Below are 21,863 nucleotides of genomic sequence, written 5' to 3' on the forward strand. Positions count from 1 at the left end.
GGTTCATTCCGCTGTGGAGACCCCGGATTAATAAAGGGACTAATCTACAAAGAAAATGAATGAAAAGAAAATGTCCATTTATTACTGAGCAGTAGATGGCATTACAGATCTAGTTCACTACAGCATTCAAGGACAGAATCATTAACACTGGATTACAGATGGCATAACTCATTAAACTAAATGTAATATTATAAACATCCAAAGAAAATGGGTATATAGAGGGGATAAAATGGGATATTTGTTCCCATATCTGCTCAACTAGTGATTTAAGCATGCCATTTTCACATTGCAATTGTCAAATTATTTGCATATTTTTGTTCTTTGATTACTATGATTGGTCTTATTTGTAAGTTTGTTTGAATAAAAGCGTCTACAAAATTGTATATTTTTGTAAATTTAGGTTTCAGTTGTAAATTTAGTTAATGGTCAAAGCTATTGTCCAGAAAATCCATATTGGTGCATACCTGATTATTATTTTTAAGAGGAAACCAGAAAAAAACACAAAGAACATTTTGGTGGCATGTATAACTGGAACAACATATGCTCACCGGCCACTTTATTAGGTAAACCTGTCCAGCTGCTCAGTAACGTACATTTCTAATCAGCCAATCACATGGCAGCAGCTCAATGCATTAAGGCATGTAGACATGGTCAAGCTGATCTGCTGCAGTTCAAGCTGAGCATCAGAATGGGGAAGAAAGGGGATTTAAGTGACTTTAAAGGTGACATGGTTGTTGGTGCCAGACGGGCTGGTCTGAGTATTTCAGAAACTGCTGATTTACTGGGATTTTCACACACAACCATCTCTAGGGTTTACAAAGTATGGTCAGAAAAAGATCAAATATCCAGTGAGCGGCAGTTCTGTGGGCGCTAATGCCTTGTTGATGCCAGAGGTCAGAGGAGAATAGCCAGACTGGTTCGAGCTGATAGAAATGCACCGGTAACTCAAATAACCATTCGTTACAACCGAGGTATGCAGACGAGCATCTCTGAATGCGTCCAACCTTGAGGCAGATGAGCTACAGCAGCAGAAGACCACACCGGGTGCCTCTCCTGACAGCTAAGAACAGGAAACTGAGGCTATAATTCACACAGGCTCACCAAAATTGGACAATAGAAAATTGGAAAAACATTACCTAGTCTGATGAGTCTCGATTTCTGCTGCAACATTCAGATGGTAGGGTCAGAATTTGTCATCAACAACATGAAAGCATGGATCCATCCTGCCTTGTATCAACAGATCAGGCTGGTAGTGGTGGTGTAATGGTGTGGGGGATATTTCCTTGGCATTCTTTTTGCCCATTAGTACCAATAGAGCATGGTGTCAGCGCCACAGCCTACCTGAGTACTGTTGCTGACCATGTCCATCCCTTTATGACCACAGTGTTCCCATCTTCTGATGGCTACTTCCAGCAGGATAACACACCACATCATAAAGCACAAATCAACTCAGACTGGTTTCTTGAACATGAAAAATTAGCTCACTGTACTCAAATGGCCTCCACAGTCACCAATCCAATAGAGCACCTTTGGGATGTGGTGGAACAGGAACGCATCATGGATGTGCAACCCACAAATCTGCAGCAACTGTGTGATGCTATCATGTCAATATGGACCGAAATCTCTGAGGAATATTTCCAGCACCTTGTTTGATCTATGCCATGAAGGATTAGGGCAGTCCTGAAGGCAAAAGGAGGTCCTGGTGTACCTAATAAAGTGGCCGTAAAGTTGTACATAACCAAGTGTGAAAATCCAAAGACATTGTGACCAAAGGAAAAAAAAATAAATAAATAAACAAACAAACAGTGAAAGAAATTTTAAAGTGTAACATGCCAAAAATAAAGTGTCACACCTTTCCTCTATTTACATGAACTTTCATTTCAGGAAAAAGGCGAGTCGTTTCCTTTCTTTCCACACTGGAAAACAATTACAGGTTTACAATAACACCGTTTTAAAACAAATGAGTACACTACACACCTCTAGATTTGCTGAATTCGAATGGGAAGCTGTTGTTTTTTGTACAGTTAATATAGTGTGATGTTTATATCACATGTGTGGTGTGATACATACTGTGAATCTATTAACGCTGCAAAACTAATCGCCCCACAAGCGGACAACTGTTATCAACTCTTATTAGTCAAAATAATTTCAAAAATTAAATACTGATTCAAACAATCACCTAAAGTAATGAGAAAAAGGAGAAAGGTTATCTTTTCTGGGATGGATTTAAGACAGAAATCCGACCCCATCACAATAAAGTTTACTGTAACCAACAGAAGTTAGAAGAGACCTGAAAATGCTGCAGGCTGTCGGTGATTTGAGACACAGCCTTTAGAGTGAATGTGAGCAGATCTGCTGGTGCTTTTCCATTGCTGCTTTTGTGTTTAAGGTGGAAAAACAAACAGGAAGAGGCAGAGCACAATGCTCAAATATTAATGCAGTCAAACACATCACACTACACATCTATCAGCAGCTCACCTGTGAAGGATAAAAGAGCATTTAAACATCACACATTTAAAGGGCACTTGAATGAAGTTCACTTACTCCAACCTTTATCATCCTCTATCAAACTTCGATAGCTTTAACCCTTTAACAAAAAATGGCATGCAAACAGTCTTCATTCAATTGTTCACCTACCTCTTCTGCTAATGCAAGTATAACTGTGTGCTTATAATATTATTTAATGCTGATCCCATCATGCTTTTGGGTGTTTGGTCATAGACAAATATATAAATTCACTTTACACACACACTCACACACAGAGATACATGCACATATACAGACACATCCGCACACACACACACACACACAAACACACACACAAACACACACACACACACACACTCTCTCTCACACAGGGATACACATAATCACGGTCAATCATTTATTAATTTTCCTTTCGGCTTAGTCCCTTATTTATCAGGGGTAGCCACAGTGGAATGAACCGTCAACTTATCCAGCACATGTTTTACACAGCAGATGCTGTTCCAGCTGCAACCCAGTAGTGGGAAACATCCATACACACTCATACACTATGGCTTTTTTAGTTCATTAAATTCACCTATAGCACATGTCTTTTCCGGAGGAAACCCACGCCAGCACAGTCAATCAAACATTTGAAATATTTAATTTCATAGAAATGATTATTACCTTTACTATACTCAAATAAAATGTTGGGTTAAGGTGTGGGACAAACCCAACTATTGGGTTAAAAATATTATTTAAAGGGCAACTATGATGAAAATCATCTTTTGAAAGCTGTTTGGACAGGACTGTATGTAAAGGTAAAGTGTGTCCAGAGTCATATTGGGGTGATACAAACACAATAAGTCTCTTTTTTTTTAATTTCCTGACATAAAAAATCCCTCCCATTTTGAGGCCAACCGCAATGTGACATAGGAGTGCAGTCCCCCCGCCCACCAAATTGATTGACAGCCACATATTAACATCTCTCTGTAGTAACACATATAATCAGCTCAACAAGACAGGACTTGCGCAAAGCAACTGGGATTAAAAGATCTGTTCAGCTCTCTGTGATCATCAATCATCCTCAAATATGATCACGAATGAGTTTTTAAAATGTTTTAAACTTGTATACGTAAAAATAGTGCATTTTAGCGTCTTTGTCACCACAGCCGCATGTCAGTACAATTATAAAACAAGATGCTTCAATACCGGTTTTTCCCAAACTCATCAAAATATTTGAATTAACTCCACAACAAATACATCAAATAATCATTGGGAAATTTCTGGAAACGGGATAAAATAGGTGCCCTTTAAGTTCATTTAAAAATAAAAATGCAACCCACATTACTTCATTGTGTGGCCTTTTGTGATTATTATTTGAAACTAAAATGAAAATGATTAATGTGACTGTTTGTGCCACCATGACCTCGTCTGCAAACGTAATCGAGTTTGTGTAATTATAATAGTATTTAATTCAAATCAATTCAACTTTTTATTATATTTTTAATATATATTTTGATTTTTGTATAGTTTCTCAGTACTGGGTTGTGGCTCAAAGGGCATCCGCTGCATAAAACATGTGTAGGTTAAGTTGGCGGTTCATTCTGCTGTGGCAAACCCTGATTAATAAAGGGACTAAGCTGAAAAGAAAATGAATGACGGAATTATTTTTGTATACAGTGACAGCAGTTTTGAAAAATAAATTGCTATTATATTTATATTACGATTATAATTAAACTAAACAATTAAAAACTAAACTATGACAATAGTTTGATTAAAATAGCAACAAACAAAAATCATTAAACCCACATCAACTAAAATAAAACTGATCACAAGTTATAAATAAAACCTGTTTAAATTCAGTGCACAATGTCATGTCATAATGTCTTTGACTAGCTTTGACAACATCTACACACATTTTTATTTAGGATACATTTAAACACATCAACATATTTTTATAGAATTATGTATAAAAGAATCTAATTATTCTACATTCTACCCATAGTGCATCTCATTTAAAAGTGCAACCAATGTGTTGCAATGATTTCACAGTGCTCGTCCGGAAGAGAAGAACAGAATCTGTGATTGGCATTAAATTAGTTTATTCTGGCTCTTAGAGCATTGTTCTTGTGTGTGTTTGTGGATTCATACTCCGAGTCTCTAAACAGCAAACATGCGAAAGGAAACGAGATGAATCACACACACTGAAACCAGCAGCACATCCATCCGAATATACACACACACACACACACATTTACACAAACAGTTCAGTCAATTGCACAGCTGGATGAAGAAGAAAAAAAAAAAGATTACATTTTGTTCTGCTGAGACCATCAGGGTTTCATTTAAAGGGGCAGTTCACTCAAAAATGCTAATTTGTGTTTGTTTACTTACTCTCAGGCCATACAAGATGGTGAGTTAATTTGTTTAAAAGAACATTAAAGAAGATTTAACTCCTCATACAATACAGAGTCAAAAAAACATTCAAGCCTAATGAAATTAATACAACATGCTCCTGATAATGCATCGAGGTATTATCAAGTGAAACTGAAGCCATGAATATTCATTTTGTTTTTAGATTCTCACTGTTGCATTTTATGAAGGATTTCAGCAAAAATATCTATGTTTGAAGGTCTGAGAGTGAGTAAAAAAACTGAAATGAGTCATTTTTGGCGAACTATTCCTTTAAAAATGAATCTGTGGTTTGATATAGTAAACAATATAACAATATGCATCTTAATGAGTGTCATTTAAAAAAGAAATCTGTTTTTAAGAGACTTTAATAGCTCAGAGTGAGGCTATTAAATATAAAGCATTAGCTTTTAAACAAATTCTGTGAAGTCTTGCATTTCTGTTGTTCGTGACATTTTGAATACTAAATTGCATAAATGTTCAAAACCTGTTCCCAATACACTCTTGAATATTAAGAATTATACATTTTTGTATACAAGCAAAATACACATTCTATACACCATTTCTGCATCCAGAAAGCAATTTGTCTACATAAAGCAAAAGTATTGTTTTGAATACGTTTAAAGGGATAGTTCACTTAAAAATTACAATTCTGTCATCATTGACTCACAATTTACTTGTTACAAATCTTCTTTCTTTTGTTAAATACTCAAGAAAATATTTTTTGCTGTTGAACACAAATGAAGATATTTTGAAGAATGCTGAAAACCTGTAACCATTGACTTCCATAGTATTTGTATTTCCTACTATGAATGTCAATGTTACAGGTTTCAAACATTCTTCAAAATATCTTCATTTGTGTTCAACAGAATACAGAAACTCATAAAGGTTTGAAACCACTTGAGGGAGAGTAAAGAGTGAGTAAATGTTTGTCTTTGAGGTGAACCATCCCTTTAAGATAGCGTTTTATTCTTATCCTTTACAACACAAGAAAAGACTTTGAAGAATGCTGAAAACCTATCTTTGTGTTCAACTGAAGAAAGAAACTCATAACGGTTTAGAACCACTAGAGGGAGAGTAAACAGTGAGTAAATGTTTGGTTTATTTGGGGGTGAACTATCCTTTAAAGATAGCATTTTAGTCTTATCATCTACAACACCAAAGAAGATATTTTGAAGAATGGTGGAAACCTGTAACCATTGACTTCCATAGTACTTGTATTTCCAACTATGGAAGTCAGTGGTTACTGGTTTCTAACATTCTTCAAAACATCTTCTTTTGTGTTCAACAGAAATAAGAAACCATAAAGGTTTAGAACCACTTGAGGGAGAGTAAAAAGTGAGTAAACGCTCATTTTCTAAATTGTACTAACCCCCAAAAAATAGCATTTTATCCTTTACAACACACAAGAAGATAGTTTGAGGAATGCTAAAAACCTGTAACCATTAACTTCAATAGTATTTGTATTTCCAACTATACAAGTCAACGGTTACCGGTTTCAAACATTCTTCGTTATACATTGTTTTAAAAACGTTTAAAAGTATAGTTCACTCAAAAAAGTAAATTCTGTCATTTACCTGTTCCAAATCTGACTTTCTTTCTTCTGTTGAACACAAAGGAAGATAGTTTAAAGAATTCTGAAAACCTGTAACCATTGACATTTCTCAATGGTTACCGGTTTCAAACATTCTATGAACTATCCCTTTAAGATAGCTTTTTTATTCTTGTCCTCTACAACGGTTGCCAAACCCTGTTACTGAAGGCACACCAACAGTACACATTTTCAACCTCTGATTTAAACCTGAATCAAACTCATGAGAACATTAGAAGAGACTCCAAAACCTGAAATGAATGGCTCAGATAAGGAAGACATCCAAAATATGTACTGTTGGTATGCCTCCAGTAACAGGGCTGGGAAACACTACTCTGCAACACACAAGAGAATAAATGGTTGCAGTTTTTTTAACATTCTTCAAAATATCTTATTTTGTGTTCAGCAGGATAAAGAATATCATAAAGGTTTAGAACCACCTGAGGGATAGTAAAAAGTGACTGAATGTTTGCTTTTTACTATCCCTTTAAGATAGCATTTTATTCTTGTCCTATACAAGACACGAGAAATAAGATACTTTGAAGATTGCTGAAAACCTGTAACCACTGACTTCCATAGTATTTCCTATCATGAAAGTCAATGGTTACAAAAGCTGGAAAGCTGGAAACCTGTAACCATTGACTTTCATAGTATTTCCAACTATGGAAGTCAATGGTTACAGGTTTCTAACATTCTTTAAAATATCTCCTTTTGTGTTTAACAGAATAAAGACTCTTAAAAAGGTTTAGAACCACTTGAGAGAGAGTAAAAGTGAGTAAATGCTCATTTTGTGGATGAACTATCCCTTTAAGATAACATTTTATGCTTGCCCTCTACAACATTCATCTGACGTGCTTATATTCTGCAACTCAAATGACATTTGGCTTAATGACAGAGTGTATTTGTGCGTTACTTGTGATGCATTGTGGGAAGTTTACATAATCTGAGTGTGTGGTTCTCAGGAGGAGCTGAGGCCTGAGTCGGACTCTCCGTTGGTCTCGCTGGGTCTTCCGGGGCAGGGAAATGAGGAGCAGGGGATGCTGTAGGTGGAGCAGGCACATGTCTGGATGACCTCCTTCAGGTTTCCTCCCTGCTCCTCCATTTTGAAGATGTTCGACTGCTCGAGCTTGTCTTCACAGATTCTAAGGCGGAAATAAACAAAGCTGTATTTTAGCTGTGGAGCACTTTGTAAAGAAAAAAGCTAGAAGTTTCCATCTGCGATCATACAAAAACATAGAAGGCATGTGCAATATATACAGTTGAAGTCAGAATTATTTGCCCTCCTGTGAATTTTCTTTTTCAAATGTTTCCCAAACGATGTTTTCCAGAGCAAGGAATTTTTCACAGTATTCCCAATAATATTTTTTCTTCTGGAGAAAATCTGATTTGTTTTATTTTAGCTAGTATTAAAGCAGTTTTTTTATTTAAAATAGTTTAAGGTCAATATTATTAGCCCCCTTAAGAAATATTTTGGTTCAATTATCTAAAGAACAAACCACTGTTATACAATGATTTGCCTAATTAAGCCGAAGTAAGCTGAATACTAGTATCTTGAAAAATATCTAGTAAAATATTATGTTCTGTCATCAGGGTAAAGATAAAAGAAATCAGTTATTGGAAATGAGTTATTAAAACTATTATGTTTAGAAATCACAACACTGCGGCTCAGTAGTTAGCACTGTCGCCTCACAGCAAGATGGTTGCTGGTTCGACTCCTGGCACGGCCAGTTGGCATTTCTGTGTGGAGTTAGCATGTTCTCCCTGTTGACGTGGGTTTCCTTAGGGTGCTCCGGTATCCTCCACAGTCCAAAGACAATGGGGTGAATTAAATAAACTATATTTGCCGTAGTGTATGTGTGTGAATCAGTTTGTATGTGTGTTTCCCAGTACTGGGTTGCAGCTGGAAGGACATCCGCTGTGTAAAACATATGCTGAATAAGTTGGCGGTTCATTCCGCTGTGGTGACCTTGACTATTTGCACAACCTTTAGTTTAATTTGCAGTAGTTTTACTCAACTAAAAAAAAAATTAAACATAATAAACTGATTCTTGCTTTCAGCTTTATTTATTATTTCATATATTTAATTTTACATGTAATTTAATTGAATTCAATTTAATTGAGCTTTATTTGTATAGCGCTTTTACAATGTAGATTGTGTCAAAGCAGCTTCACATAAATGGTCATAGTAACTGGATCAGGGTATTACACATGCTTTGTACAATATATGACGATAACTTTACTCAAAGAAAAAAGGTAAAATGCTTGCAGAAAGCACACTCAGAGCAGATCTGGAGATCATGGGCTCTATTTTAACTATTTAGCCAAAAAAAACTAATTAATGGCATGTCCGAATCCACTTTTGCTATTTTAAGGCTGGAAAAATACAGTTTGCGCCATGCCACATGGTCTAACAGGGTTGAGCTTATTGTCCTAATGAGTTCTGGGTGTGTTTTGAGCATAATGTGCATTAAACCAATCAGAGTCTCATATCCCATTCCCTGAAAAACTGAACGCTTCACTAGCAGGAAAACAGTTAAATAGAGCATCTGCAGCTCGGGGATTAAGAATGAAGCTCCTCCATTCGGCCTCTTTACTTTCTCTTTCTCTTCACTTTTACTTTTTACCTTTGTGGAGTAAGGAAACGGTGTGGACACACTCCACTGAAGACATCCATTAGCCTACATAGTTCATTTAGTTTGTTAAGCGCAAAGATTTGTTTCAAAACTACTTCTAAATTCGGTTCTAATTCCAGCAAACAAATAAATAAACAATAATAATGAAGTGTGCTCAAAAAACTGAGTTGTGTCCAAACACACGTCCTATTTTTACGCCCCATATGGTTCAAAACCTGACAGGTAGGCAAATCTAAGCTTGTTTTTAATAAAACAAATAAAAATATGCAGATAATAAATAATAATACTGCTGATAATAACAAAATTATAAAAATGCTAATTGTCATGAATAAACTGAAGAAAAGCCGCCCCAAGGTGGAGATAGTGGTTTTTATATTTATGTAAAAAAATACTTTTTGTAACATTTTAATCCTTTAATTTTTTTCATCTGTAAAAATAATTGTGTATTGCTGTACATCCTGTGTGTGTTAAGCAATGTGTAAGCATGCTAACATGCTCTGTGCTGGACTTTTAGACCAGCTTTTAGTTGTTTTAGTATTTCAGTTCCTCTAAAAAGCAGCGCACCAACAATGCGCCTTAACACGCCTCCTTTTTAGAGCGGCACACCTATGAGTCCATAAAGTGGTGCAAATGGATTTACTATTTAAACAACGTGGGGCAAAACAGAAAGACTAGGATTGAACTGGGGTCCATTCTTCGTACCTCGCTTAAATGATCTAAGATGATTTTGCCGATCCTGGATCTTTTAATCTTGATAACTGATCTCTCTCTAATTTGGTTCTTCAAACAAGTTTGCGAATCAGATTAGAATGTCTGGATGAACTGATCTGAGATCGCTGCGTGTGTTATGAAGGACAGATCTATCGATCCTCGAAATCATGATCAGCAATGCAACGATTGGCTGACGGCACAGCAGCGTAATGACATCATCTGATTAATATTCAATTATCCATGTGAGCAAATTTACGTCAAATTAGCAGTAAACTGTTTGTTAAATATGACACGCAATAACCTTCCACATTTGTTGTGAGCTGCAGGCTTTACACTTTCATGTGTCAAGAGTATTCATCATGTATTTCAATGCATATCAATGTATTTAGTTCTACATTTAGAAAAGATTTTCTTTATTATAGTAGCCGTTTTTTTAATCGCTGTATGGAATAACTGGTTGTTTACAAAAGCATTTTGATATTGGTAAAGGTGTCTGCAACTTTTATGAAGCATCAAATCACTGTCATATTAACTGTCAAAACATGTTCATGACTGCATTAATATATTATTTCTTTTTTTTAAAAAGTCACATATTCTGCATTTCTATCATACACAAATTGTATAAAGCAATCTAAAAAGTTCATATCAATACATTTTCTTTTGTACTTTCTTTTCGATGGTGCAAATTGCATAAGTTTTGTTAATATAACTTTATTTTATTAATAACTATAAATTTTTATATATAGTTACATTTTTTTTTAACTATTTTCCCAAGTGTATATAACTACTACTGTAAGAAAATATCATAATTCGGTACTTTCTCTATTATCTTTGCTTGAACTGAGCCGATCTAATCCTGTTTATATGAATTGAACCTCCTTGCGATCAGGTTTGAGCTAGCAGAACTGTTGCTATGACAACAACTCTCAGATCAGCTTTGAAGAACGAAACGATCCTGGATCATGTCAAATCGTCAAAATCCAAATCCAGCTAACTGAGTAATCCACGTACGAAGAACGGACCCCTGGTCTGAAAATAGCAACATGTCATGCCAAACACGTCTTGCGCCTTTTGGACCGCGTATATGATAGTGCCCCATGTGTTCATGGGTTTGTAGAATTTTAATCTGATTACGTGTATGATTCCTACATGATTATATACATCAAAAACGAAGTAAAATCAATGTTATACATTAAATTGTCATCTTTATGATCGTATTCTGCAGTTTCAGCAATCAAAAAGCATTATGTTCATTCATATATAGACAAATGAAGATTTTCTGCATGCGTTTCTATCATAGGGCTGCACAATACTGGAAAAATTTGCGATACTGTTGTTGAATATTGAGATAACACCATTTTTTCAATATAAAATTTCCTTAGAAAAATGCTTTTTTTTTTTAATAAACTATGTTTTTAAATCATTTATTTATTTATTAATATTAAAATAAACATAAAATATATTTTTCAGATTTAATTCAGACTAAAAAAAACATGTCAAGGTGCAAACATTAAGCCTTTAAATCACCAGGAGTGAGTGAAAACCTCAGCAGATATTCTGACTCTGATTGGCTGTTGTCATTTCCTACTATAAGTATTTATTTTCATATCTGGGTTCACCTTCAGCCAAAAGCAGAAGAGCAACTACTGGGGAGGCGGGGCTAAAGATTGCAAGGCCCATAATTGGTCTAATTTAGTTAAACAACCAATGCATCAAATATATGTCTGCGATACATATATTGCATTTACTATTATTGCAATAATGATAAGCATACGATATATCGTGCAGCCCTACTCAATCAATCATGCTGGTTTGAGAGCAGAAGCCAAACATCCATCCATTCAATCATTTCTTCTTCAATGTTCAAGTCATTGAGGCCCACAAAAGGGATTCATGCGCCGTTAACGTCACCAGTGTGTAATAAATCCATAAAGCATATGCACATCTGCATTGTAACTCTGAGTTCTGGGGGGAAAAAACTAGGTCATCCAAATAAAGAGAAAGTCTGTAATGTTCACGATGATGTAACAGGCAGCTGAACTTTCAAGTAATTTGAATAAAAGCCACTCAAGTTCACTCAGGAGTTTTAGTGCCTCACATCATTGCTGTAAAACACTACAGTTCTCTTAATGCTGTAGTCAGTGAGCGAGATCTGTCAGGCAGCAGCCAATGGCTTAATAAAAATCACACACACAACCAGGAAACAGAAGACATTACTGGCATCAGAGGAAGTTGAAGGCACCAAGCATTCATGTATTCTGGAAAAAATGACCATCAGATGATGGTGGGAGAAGAAAAATAAATCAAAGAATGAAAGGGGTTTGAGGAAAGACATGAAAAGTAAACACTGCATAGAATTTTTGTTATCAGGAAGTGGAGTCACACCACACAAATTAAAGGTTCAAACAGGAGACTGTTAGGTAGTAGCGAATTTTGATTGGACGTTTGAATGACTCAAATAATTCTATTTGAATTTTTCCTGAAAATAATCAAATCAGAATCTAAAATCATAAATCATAAAGGTTATTCACCTTATGATTCTTTCTTCTGTTGAACAAAAAAGAAGATATTTTGAAGAATGTTGGAAACCTGTAACCACTGACTTCCATAGTAGGAAAAAACAGTCCTATGTAAGCCAGTAGTTACCGGTTTCCAGCATTTTTCAAAACGTCTTCTTTGTGTTCAACAGAAGAAAGATCTAAAAAAAAAAAGGTCAGCATTTATGCATGTAAACACAATGATGAAGAGATTTTGAAAAATATTAGAAACCTGTAACCATTGACTTCTATAGTATTTGTTTTTCCTACTATTGAAGTCAGTTGTTACCAGTTTGTGTTTAGCAAAAGATCTAAAAAATAAAAAGGTCAGTATGTCAATGGTTACCAGTTCCAAATATTCTTTAAAACATCTTCTTTTGTGTTTAAAAGAAGAATTACAAAAAAGATCAGTGTTTGTGTATGTATACACAATGATGAGGATATTTTGATGAATGTTGGAAACCAGTAACCATTGACTTCCATAGTAAGAAAAACCCCACTTTGAAAGTCAAAGGTTACCGGTTTCCAACATACTTCAAAACATCTTCTTTTGTGTTCAACAGGAAAAATATCTACAAAAAAGTCAGTATTTGTGCATGTAAACACAATGATGAAGATATTTTGAAGAATGTTGGAAACTGGTAACCATTGACTTCCATAGTAGGAAAAACAAATAATGTTAAAGTCAATGGTTACCAGTTTCCAACATTCTTCAAAACATCTTCTTTTTTGTTTAACAGAAGAAAGATCTACAAAAAAAGTCACCGTTTGGTATGTATACACAATGAAGATATTTTGAAGAATGTTGGAATCCTGTAACCATTGACTTCCACAGTAAGAAAAAAACACTATGGAAGTCAGTGGTAACAAAACTTGTTCTTTTATGTTCAAGAGACGATCTGAAAAAAAAAAACTGAGTTTGTGCATGTATACATCATCAAATTATTTTGAAAAATGTTAGAAACCTGTAACTATTGACTTCCATAGTATGAAAAAAAAAGACTATGGAAGTCAATGGTTACCTGTTTCCAACATTCTTCAAAAAAACTTCTTTTGTGTTCAACAGACAAAAAAAGGTCAGCATTTCTGCATGTATAGACAAGATGAAGATATTTGGAAGAATGTTAAAAACCTGTAACCATTGACTTTCATAGTAGGAAAAACAAATACTATCAAAGTCAATGCTTACCATTTCCAAACATTCTTCAAAATACCTTTTGTGCAGAAGAAAGATCTACAAAAAATGTCAGCATTTGTGTATGTACAGTACACACAATGATGTTTTCACAACAGCCGTGGATGTTCTGTCTGAGTGTGATTAAGTGAAAAGTGCGCACAGGGCATAATGTGCTGTATTACATAAACAAAAAACCTCATTGATTAGTTTAACCTTTACCCAGCTGCTCTCGCACATGTGCTGATATGCCCTGACCATCAGCAAACAACCATAAAGCACAGTATCATTAGACGGAAATGTGTGTTCAGGCTGTCACGCTCATTAATGATGTTGAAAGAGTCAACATGACAGTCAAATCAACTATGACGACATCGACTCTTGCTGAATAATCCATTACACTTGTAGCTGATGATTACTCTTTTGACAGTGTCACCACATTCCACACACGTGTATTGTATTCCCTAAAGTCCTATAAATGTTTCTCGAAAAAAAAAAACAAGACTACTTTTCTGCCCTTTCTGACTCTATCAATTATTTTTCTAATCATAGAATAGTTTTTACTGCTGTACCATTTTATTTATTAATAAGGCTCAATTAATTTCTAAGAATTTTGCTCAAATATTTATTTTTTTATTTTTCAGCCGCTAGACTGATTTTATTAGTAAATAAAAAAAGTTTCAATCAAAAAAGCATCTCTAATTAATTGAAATCATTAAAAAAAACTATTCAACAATGTATTAAATATTTAACAATAAATGCATTTTTAGGAACTTTTAAATACATTTTTCCAAAAATATGTTTTTCCAATTCCTTCTCTTCTCTTTTTTTCTTATTTTTCCTCTTTTATTTTTCTGCACATAATTTGAATGGTTAAATTAAAAATGTAAGCAGTCAAAAAGTACTTTTGAATAAAGTCATTGTACTTGTATGATTGAACAAACATTTATAATTATTATTGTTTAAATCTATAGTTTTTATTTTTGTATGCAGAGTTGATTTTTTTTTATTTAATTCGAGAACGAAGAATGATGAAGATAATTTGAAGAATGTTTGGAGCTGGTAATTATTGACTTCCATAGTACTTTTTTCTTACAATGAAAGCCAATGGTTACAGGTTTCAAACATTCTTCAAATTATCTTTATCATTCTTCTTTCTCGAAAAAAATGAAATAAAAGTCTACTCTGCACACAAAAATAAAAAGAATTTCATAGACCAAAAAATTCAGTTGGACACAAAAGATGTTTTGAAGAAAGCTTGGAACTGGTTGTCATTGACTTCCTCGTAAGAAAAAAAAAATCTATGGAAGTCAATGGTTACCGGTTTCCAACATTCTTAAAATCGTCTTCTTTTGTGTCTAACAGAATTTTTTGGCCTATGAAATTCATTTCATTTTTGTATGCAGAGTTGACTTTCATTTTAATTTTTTTTTTGAGAATGAACAATATTTTTTCCGAACTTGTTTCTATTCTGGTACTTTGGCTGGTTTACGTCTGTCTTGACATGAATAAATTAATGTAATATGACTAAAATCAAATCTGCGTTCGAAAACTGAAGCTACCCTTGTAGACAAAAATAATAATAAAACCCACCTGTCATATATGAGGCCGTCAATGCCATGTTCCCTCAGCTTCCTCCTGTTCTCGTGGTCATTGTTATAATCACCCCAGCAGAAAACCACAAGGCCTTTGGACTGAGCCTCTCCGATGAACTCCATGTTCTTCAGCAGTTCATCTGTGTGAGCGCTGATCCCCTGTAAACGCACACATGAGTTATTTACTCTCAATAGAATTTAAAACCAATATGAATAAAAATAAAAGTACATCAAATTGTGTGATTAGAGTATTTTTAAAGTAGCAAACTGGGCATCTCTATGCTAGTTCACAACAGTGTTTAATCAGCAGTTTAATTTTAGTCTCAATGCTGAAGCTGCATTCAAAAAAAAAGCTCATTATTAGATGCCATTCACTTCATAGATTTGCAAAGTTTGTGATTACAGTGAATTCTCTCAATGCTGTTTCACAACAGTGTTCTCAGCTGTATCAACAAACATCTGGGGTTTTACACCATCTGTCCGCATGCGACTCTTACCAGTATGTTCTCACTCTGAGCAAAGCTCATGGCGATCTTAGTGCTCTGACAGCGGATGTCCATGAGCTCAGGATAGAGCTGTGTCACTCCTTGGGTCAGAAACAGGATCGGATATTTGTTCTGTTTCTGCCTCACCCTGTAGAAAACACACATTTTTTGCAACATGCAATCAAAGGCTGCATTTACACCGCATGGGTTAAGTGACTCAATTCTGTGTACATGCAAGCAGGAAAAATCACATAGATTCCGATTTACTCAAGTCAGGTTCAGGCCTTGCTCGTATGTGGAAATTTATCCAATATGAATCGGATCTGTGCCCTAGCGTCTGCAGTGTAAGCAGGTAGCTCGGATTTTCACCTGTTAATCGCGCATCATTAAAAACCATAGTGAATGACGTCAGACTGAGGCTTTCATTTCAGAACAGACTTTAGCAGAGTCCCAAACCTTAAGTCCAACACAAGAGGGCTAGAAAAGCTTTTATGATGTCATGTAGCACAATTGTTTAAGCATGTTAACGAGAAAGAGAGCAACATACACCACATAAATAATTAGATTAGATTAGATTCAATCTTATTGTCATTACACATGTACAAGTACAAGGCCTGCCCTGGTGCAGGGTTGTTACTAGATCAGATATAATCAGATATAAGGTTATATTATTTATTAAATTTACTATTAACTGTAATAATAAAAATAATATAAATAAAACATTATAATATAATATAATAAAAATAATATAAATACAATTATATAATATAATAATATAATATAACAAAAATAATATCAATAATATAAAATAATACTATAATATAATATAATAGAAATAATATAAATAAAATAATATAATAATAATAAAAAATAATATAAATAAAATTAAATAATATAATATAATAATATAATATAACAAAAATAGGCGAGGCAGTGGTGCAGTAGGTAGTGCTGTCGCCTCACAGCAAGAAGGCCACTGGTTCGAACCTCGGCTCAGTTGGTGTTTCTGTGTGGAGTTTGCATGTTCTCCCTGCCTTCGCGTGGGTGGATGTGTGTGTGGATGTTTCCCAGGGATGGGTTGCGGCTGTAAGGGCATCCGCTGCGTAAAAACTTGCTGGATGGGTTGGCGGTTCATTCCGCTGTGGAGACCCCGGATTAATAAAGGGACTAAGCCGACAAGAAAATTAATGAATGAATGAATGATGCTGCCCCTTTTAGGCTTTGATCCTAATTGTGTAATTTTGATGACTGTCGCTTTAAATTCAAATGAGATTGTGCTCTTTTGAAAAGAGGGTGGAGCTACAAATGCCTGTGTGTCAACATAGTGGCAGATTAAAAACAAGACTGCCATCCTATGCTAATGAGGAACAGGTAGTCACTAATGGGTGGGGCTTCCCCTCTTATGAAATGTACAAAGAAAGAACGTCAATCAAAGTGTTTCTGCAGACTGTTTTTATCAAGTGTGATTATTAAAAAAAAGAATTAATAAATTTTTACCAATAAAGGCTGATTATATTTACACACGTTTGCCATATAACTGTTTAAATACATTATAAAAGTGATTTGTGCATAATAGGTCCCCTTTTAATGCTAAGCATCAGTGCATTATTAGAATATGCATGAGAACTTTATGTCTTACATTGTGCAAACATCAGGATCAAAGCATGAGAAGATGATCCTCCTGTTTCCAGCGTTCTGCAGCACACAAGTGAGGATGATGTCCAAGAACTGATTCATGTTGAAGTAGGTGGAGAGGTTTGCATCCCAGGAGCCATCCTGTTTATAGGAACGCAGACAATAAGCATGTTTTGTTTTCCCACTGCTAATACTGAGATCAAACCAACTCACGTATCGCTCGAGGCAAAACAAACCTTGAACTGAGAGATCCACTTTAGTTCAATGTTAAATCCCACATTTTCTGGAACAGACTGGAATATCTGAAACAGAGATATTTAGAATTTATTACTAAAATCTTTTTTTTTTAATTATATTAAAACAATTATTACAAAGGACACACACCCTGGATGTAAACAGTTGCCTCTTTGTTCTTTAAATTTATATTTTAAACAAAAGTTATTCTTTAAATATATATTTTAAACATATATTTATGTGAAATCTGAGTATAAAACATTAAGATTATTTGATTATTTAAGATTAAATAAAGAGAACCATATGTAGCTTGAAATATAAGCTTGTACTCATATAATACAATAATCATAAAATAAAAATATTTTAAAAAGTACATATATATATATATATATATATATATATTATACAGACGAAAATTTTTTATCACATATTGTGAAAAATTCCTTGCTCTGTTAAATATATATATATATCTATAAACATATATATATATATATATATATATATATATATATATATATATATATATATATATATATATATATATATATATATATATATATATATATATATATTTTTTTTTTTCTTTCCCCACAGTATGTCTGATAATATTTTTCCTCTGGAGAAAGTCTTTTTTATTTTGGCTAGAATAAAAACAGTTTTTAATTTTTTCCTAGTTAAGCCTTTAAATGTCACTTTAAGCTGTATAGACCTTTTTCTTAGAACACAAAATTACCCAACATTGTTTGAGTGTATGCGCAAGGAGAATGCTAAGAACTTCCGGTTGGCAGCTGATTCATATAAACAGTCACATTTTTAACCTATTTTAAGTATCACTAATGGAGTTTTATTTGTCATTTTTATAAATTGCATGACTTGCATGCCTGTTAAGTTTCATGCCAGTAATCTGGTTTGCTCTATAATGCGCGTGTGTGTGAGTGTGTGTGTGTGTGTGTGTGTGTGTGTGTGTGTGTGTGTGTGTTTGTGTGTATATTGATGAGCTGAGAGGTCGGGAACACACACACACACACACACACACAACGTATTTCTGACAGCGGACACATGAGCTAGGAGAACGTTTTTCTCTCGCACTTGAACCACATCTGACAGATTATAATGGCTTTAACACACACCTTTCAAAGTTGTGTGTCATAAAAACACTCCATAATCCACTAAAAACGCTATTGAAAACGGAAGTTCTAATTATACCGGAAATCTACCGGAAGACGCTGGTCGCTATGAGGCCTCCATGAAGCAGCCAAGAAAAAGGTCAGTAAAGAAATGTCTTGAAAAAACTTTAATAAAATATTATTTACTGTCATCATGGCAAAGATAAAATAAATCAGTTATTAAAACTATTATGTTTAGAAATGTGTTATAAATAAACAAACATAAATTGGGGAAAAAAATAAACAAGGGGGCTAATAATTCTGACTTCAACTGTGTGTGTGACACCCACCCACCCACCCAATTTTTCTCTCTGGCCACACCAAACTAATTATTTCTTTGGCACAAAATTTAAACAAATTTTTAAAACAAGCAAAATATAGCTGTATAAATACGATTTTCATTAAAAAAATGTTCTTAAAAACAATCGACATTTAAAAACTTATTGTCATTTACCTAAAATGCACAGTAGTTTGTCCAGGCTAAAGGTCCCAGATTACCAGGTAACTATGAATGGAGAGTTAATCTCCTATTAAAGCAATGCTGTTGTAATGGATGATAATTAAAACATATTAACAAAATAACTATAAGCAAAAGAAAGCAGGTGAAAAACAGTGTGCGATAATGAAATTTAGCATGATCACTTATTTCTTTAACATATATTAATAAGAACAGGTCAGAATAAATAAGTTGTTTCATTGTTACATAAATATATATCCCACAATAAATGACATTGGAATATTATTTCATCTGAATATTCATATACAAATAATTGATTAAATCCTAGAATAAATTAACGTTTAAGATTCACATTAAAAGAGAAGATAAAGTTCTCTTTCAATTCTGAGTGTGCCTCACACAGGTGAGTGGGCTTGATAAACTAACTTCAGAAAATGCTCGTTTATCTCTCTGACACTTTCGCTGGTTTACACATTTGCACCAGATACTTTTTTTATTTTTTTTTAACAAATCACTCCATATTTTTATATATCTAAAAATAAACACTGTGCATTTATAAAGTGTGCTTTACAGGTGAGTGGGCTTGACAAACCACCTGAAGAAAATGTTCTCTCTATAAAAAAACTAGTACTTAAATCTCTAAGCACTAACAGTTCCTTCGTATAATTAGCACTTTTGTGTGTATTGCCTCTTCTTGTTGAATTGATAAATGGACAATTGGACAAGTGTCTGCTAAATGACTAAATGTAAAATGTAAAGCAATCAAACCTGAGGAAGTGAAGGGAAAGGCTGGTGCTCATCTATATATTCCTCTTCATCCTGCAAGTCTAGACAAAGTAAAATATTATTAACAACGTACTGTTTATTTAACTCAATCCAGTTTTGCAGAGGCTTGTGTTCTAGGCATTAAACCAAACCAACCAGCTTAGATAAATCACAATCCTGTTTTACAGTAAACTGAACTTCCTTAAGAGAAAGATCTTTCTTATAAAGTATAGCAAAGGTTATTTCTTATCCAAAACACCTATATTCTCTTTTATATGTAATCACATCATATTCAAAAAGGCCAAAAATGATTTAATAACACTTGATATAAAAGATTATCACAAAAGAGCTTGACTGTTGTTCACTCTTTGACTACACTAAACACAAAGTGTTGCACTTGAACTTTACACAAGGTAACTAATATGTTTAACCACTTTAAAAAAACACATGCATCTGATTTCATATAGTACTTTTGAGACATAAATTACGGGGAAAATTTACCTTTGTGGTCATGAGTGTCCAAAGCAGTGGTATGGGCCAGCTGAGAAGGACAAACACAATCAGTGTTATCATTTCAATGATCAAACCAAGTCAAGGAATTTGAAATCAGGCTTACTTTTAAGAGCTGAAGTTGATCAAATGTAAGATCTTTGACAGGAACTTCGAACAACAACATTGAAGTCTTGTCATTTTTCTAGGAAAGCGAACAAGACCAGAAACAGGTGTTAAAGCAACAAAAGAAATCTGACTGAAACTTTTTCCACGGTCAAACCTGTTACACACCCAGTTTAAGAGTTGTTTTCCCCCCGGGGTAAGTACATTTTTCAGGTCAGTGGGTTCATTGAGGTACAGTGAGTCACAGTTCAAAATGACCACTAACGCCGTGTGTGACTCCACCGCGGAACACAAAGGGACAGGATGCGAACGAACAGAAATATACAGTAGCTTTAAATACACTGCTACTTGTAAATGAAGAAACAAAGCATTATAATTCCTTCAAAAATCATAAAAAATGTGTTAAGTTTACAATTCTAATGAAGTTTGTTAAGTGCAACGAGGATTCATTTTGGAAAATAAAACTAAAGAAATAAAATTTAACTAAAATGAACGTACAAAAATAAATAAATAAATAAATAAATAAATAAACCAGTGTTTAAGCTCTATATTTACAGCCAGTGTTTGGGAGGTTACTTTGGGAATGTAATGGATTACAAATTACCCTATTTAAAATGTAATGAGTAATGTACCTTTTCGATTACTTTATAAAAGTAAAGTAGCCGATTACATCTGATTACTTTTTAGCCCCTTTCACACAGTGATACCGGTAAATATCTGGAAAATTTCCGGAACGACTTTACCGGTAAATTTAAAAAAGCGCTGTTCACACAGGCGAGGACGTTACGGAAATTTTCCGGAAAAGAGCATTCACACATCCATTCCAAAATACCGGTAAATTCTGACATCATTCACCACAAATGAGCTTTAAACGGCTGCGCTTGTATTTGTAAACATTTGACTAAATTACAAACTCTGTGGATGATCAATATTGTGAATAACTTTCGCAGGATCACTTTCGCATGTCAAGATGTTCATAATATGTGTGTGTGCAGGCGCTTACAGGCTGTTTCACAGGCACACGCAAAGCCTGAAGGTAAACAAACAACGGCTTATCATAAGCATCTCATCGATGATTATTTACACAGTTGGCATTAAGAAGAACATATAAACGTGATCTGACTAACTTCTAGCAGCTAAATGTGTCTGGAAAAATATTCAAAGACTTTTATTCTCACAAACTGCACGGACGTAAATGCGTCTGACTGTTGTGATTGGCTAAAGCAGACGTCTCACGTCAGCACGTTCTAGACGTGCACCCGCTTATTACGGGAATCTTCCTTCTGCATTCACACAGCGCAGCATTCCGGCAAATTGCCGGTAATGTTACAACTTCTCTGTCCGGAAAATAGCCAGAACGAATTTACCGGTATTTTCAAAAAGGACC

At 34.4% G+C, this 21,863-nt stretch overlaps 1 protein-coding gene across 15 annotated transcripts in view; it reads right to left on the reverse strand.

Moving 5' to 3' along the window:
* Positions 1-4,551: 4,551 nt before the first annotated feature.
* gpcpd1 (glycerophosphocholine phosphodiesterase 1) overlaps positions 4,552-21,863 on the reverse strand; it is a 43,668-nt gene continuing 26,356 nt past the window's right edge. For 7 of the 15 annotated variants that reach the window (XM_087296646.1, XM_087296640.1, XM_087296644.1 and 4 more), the window contains 8 exons: positions 20,478-20,555; positions 20,363-20,402; positions 19,865-19,923; positions 17,476-17,541; positions 17,244-17,380; positions 15,617-15,752; positions 15,118-15,278; positions 4,552-7,611 (listed from right to left, as the gene is read on the reverse strand). In XM_087296646.1, the coding sequence (XP_087152772.1) occupies positions 7,428-7,611; positions 15,118-15,278; positions 15,617-15,752; positions 17,244-17,380; positions 17,476-17,541; positions 19,865-19,923; positions 20,363-20,402; positions 20,478-20,555 (861 nt within the window). In that variant the 3' untranslated portion in view covers positions 4,552-7,427. 15 annotated transcript variants of the gene reach the window in all.

The sequence above is a fragment of the Danio rerio genome, chromosome 20 (assembly GCF_052040795.2).
Source record: "Danio rerio strain M-AB ecotype USA chromosome 20, GRCz13ab, whole genome shotgun sequence".
In the NCBI taxonomy this organism is placed as follows: Eukaryota; Metazoa; Chordata; class Actinopteri; order Cypriniformes; family Danionidae; genus Danio; species Danio rerio.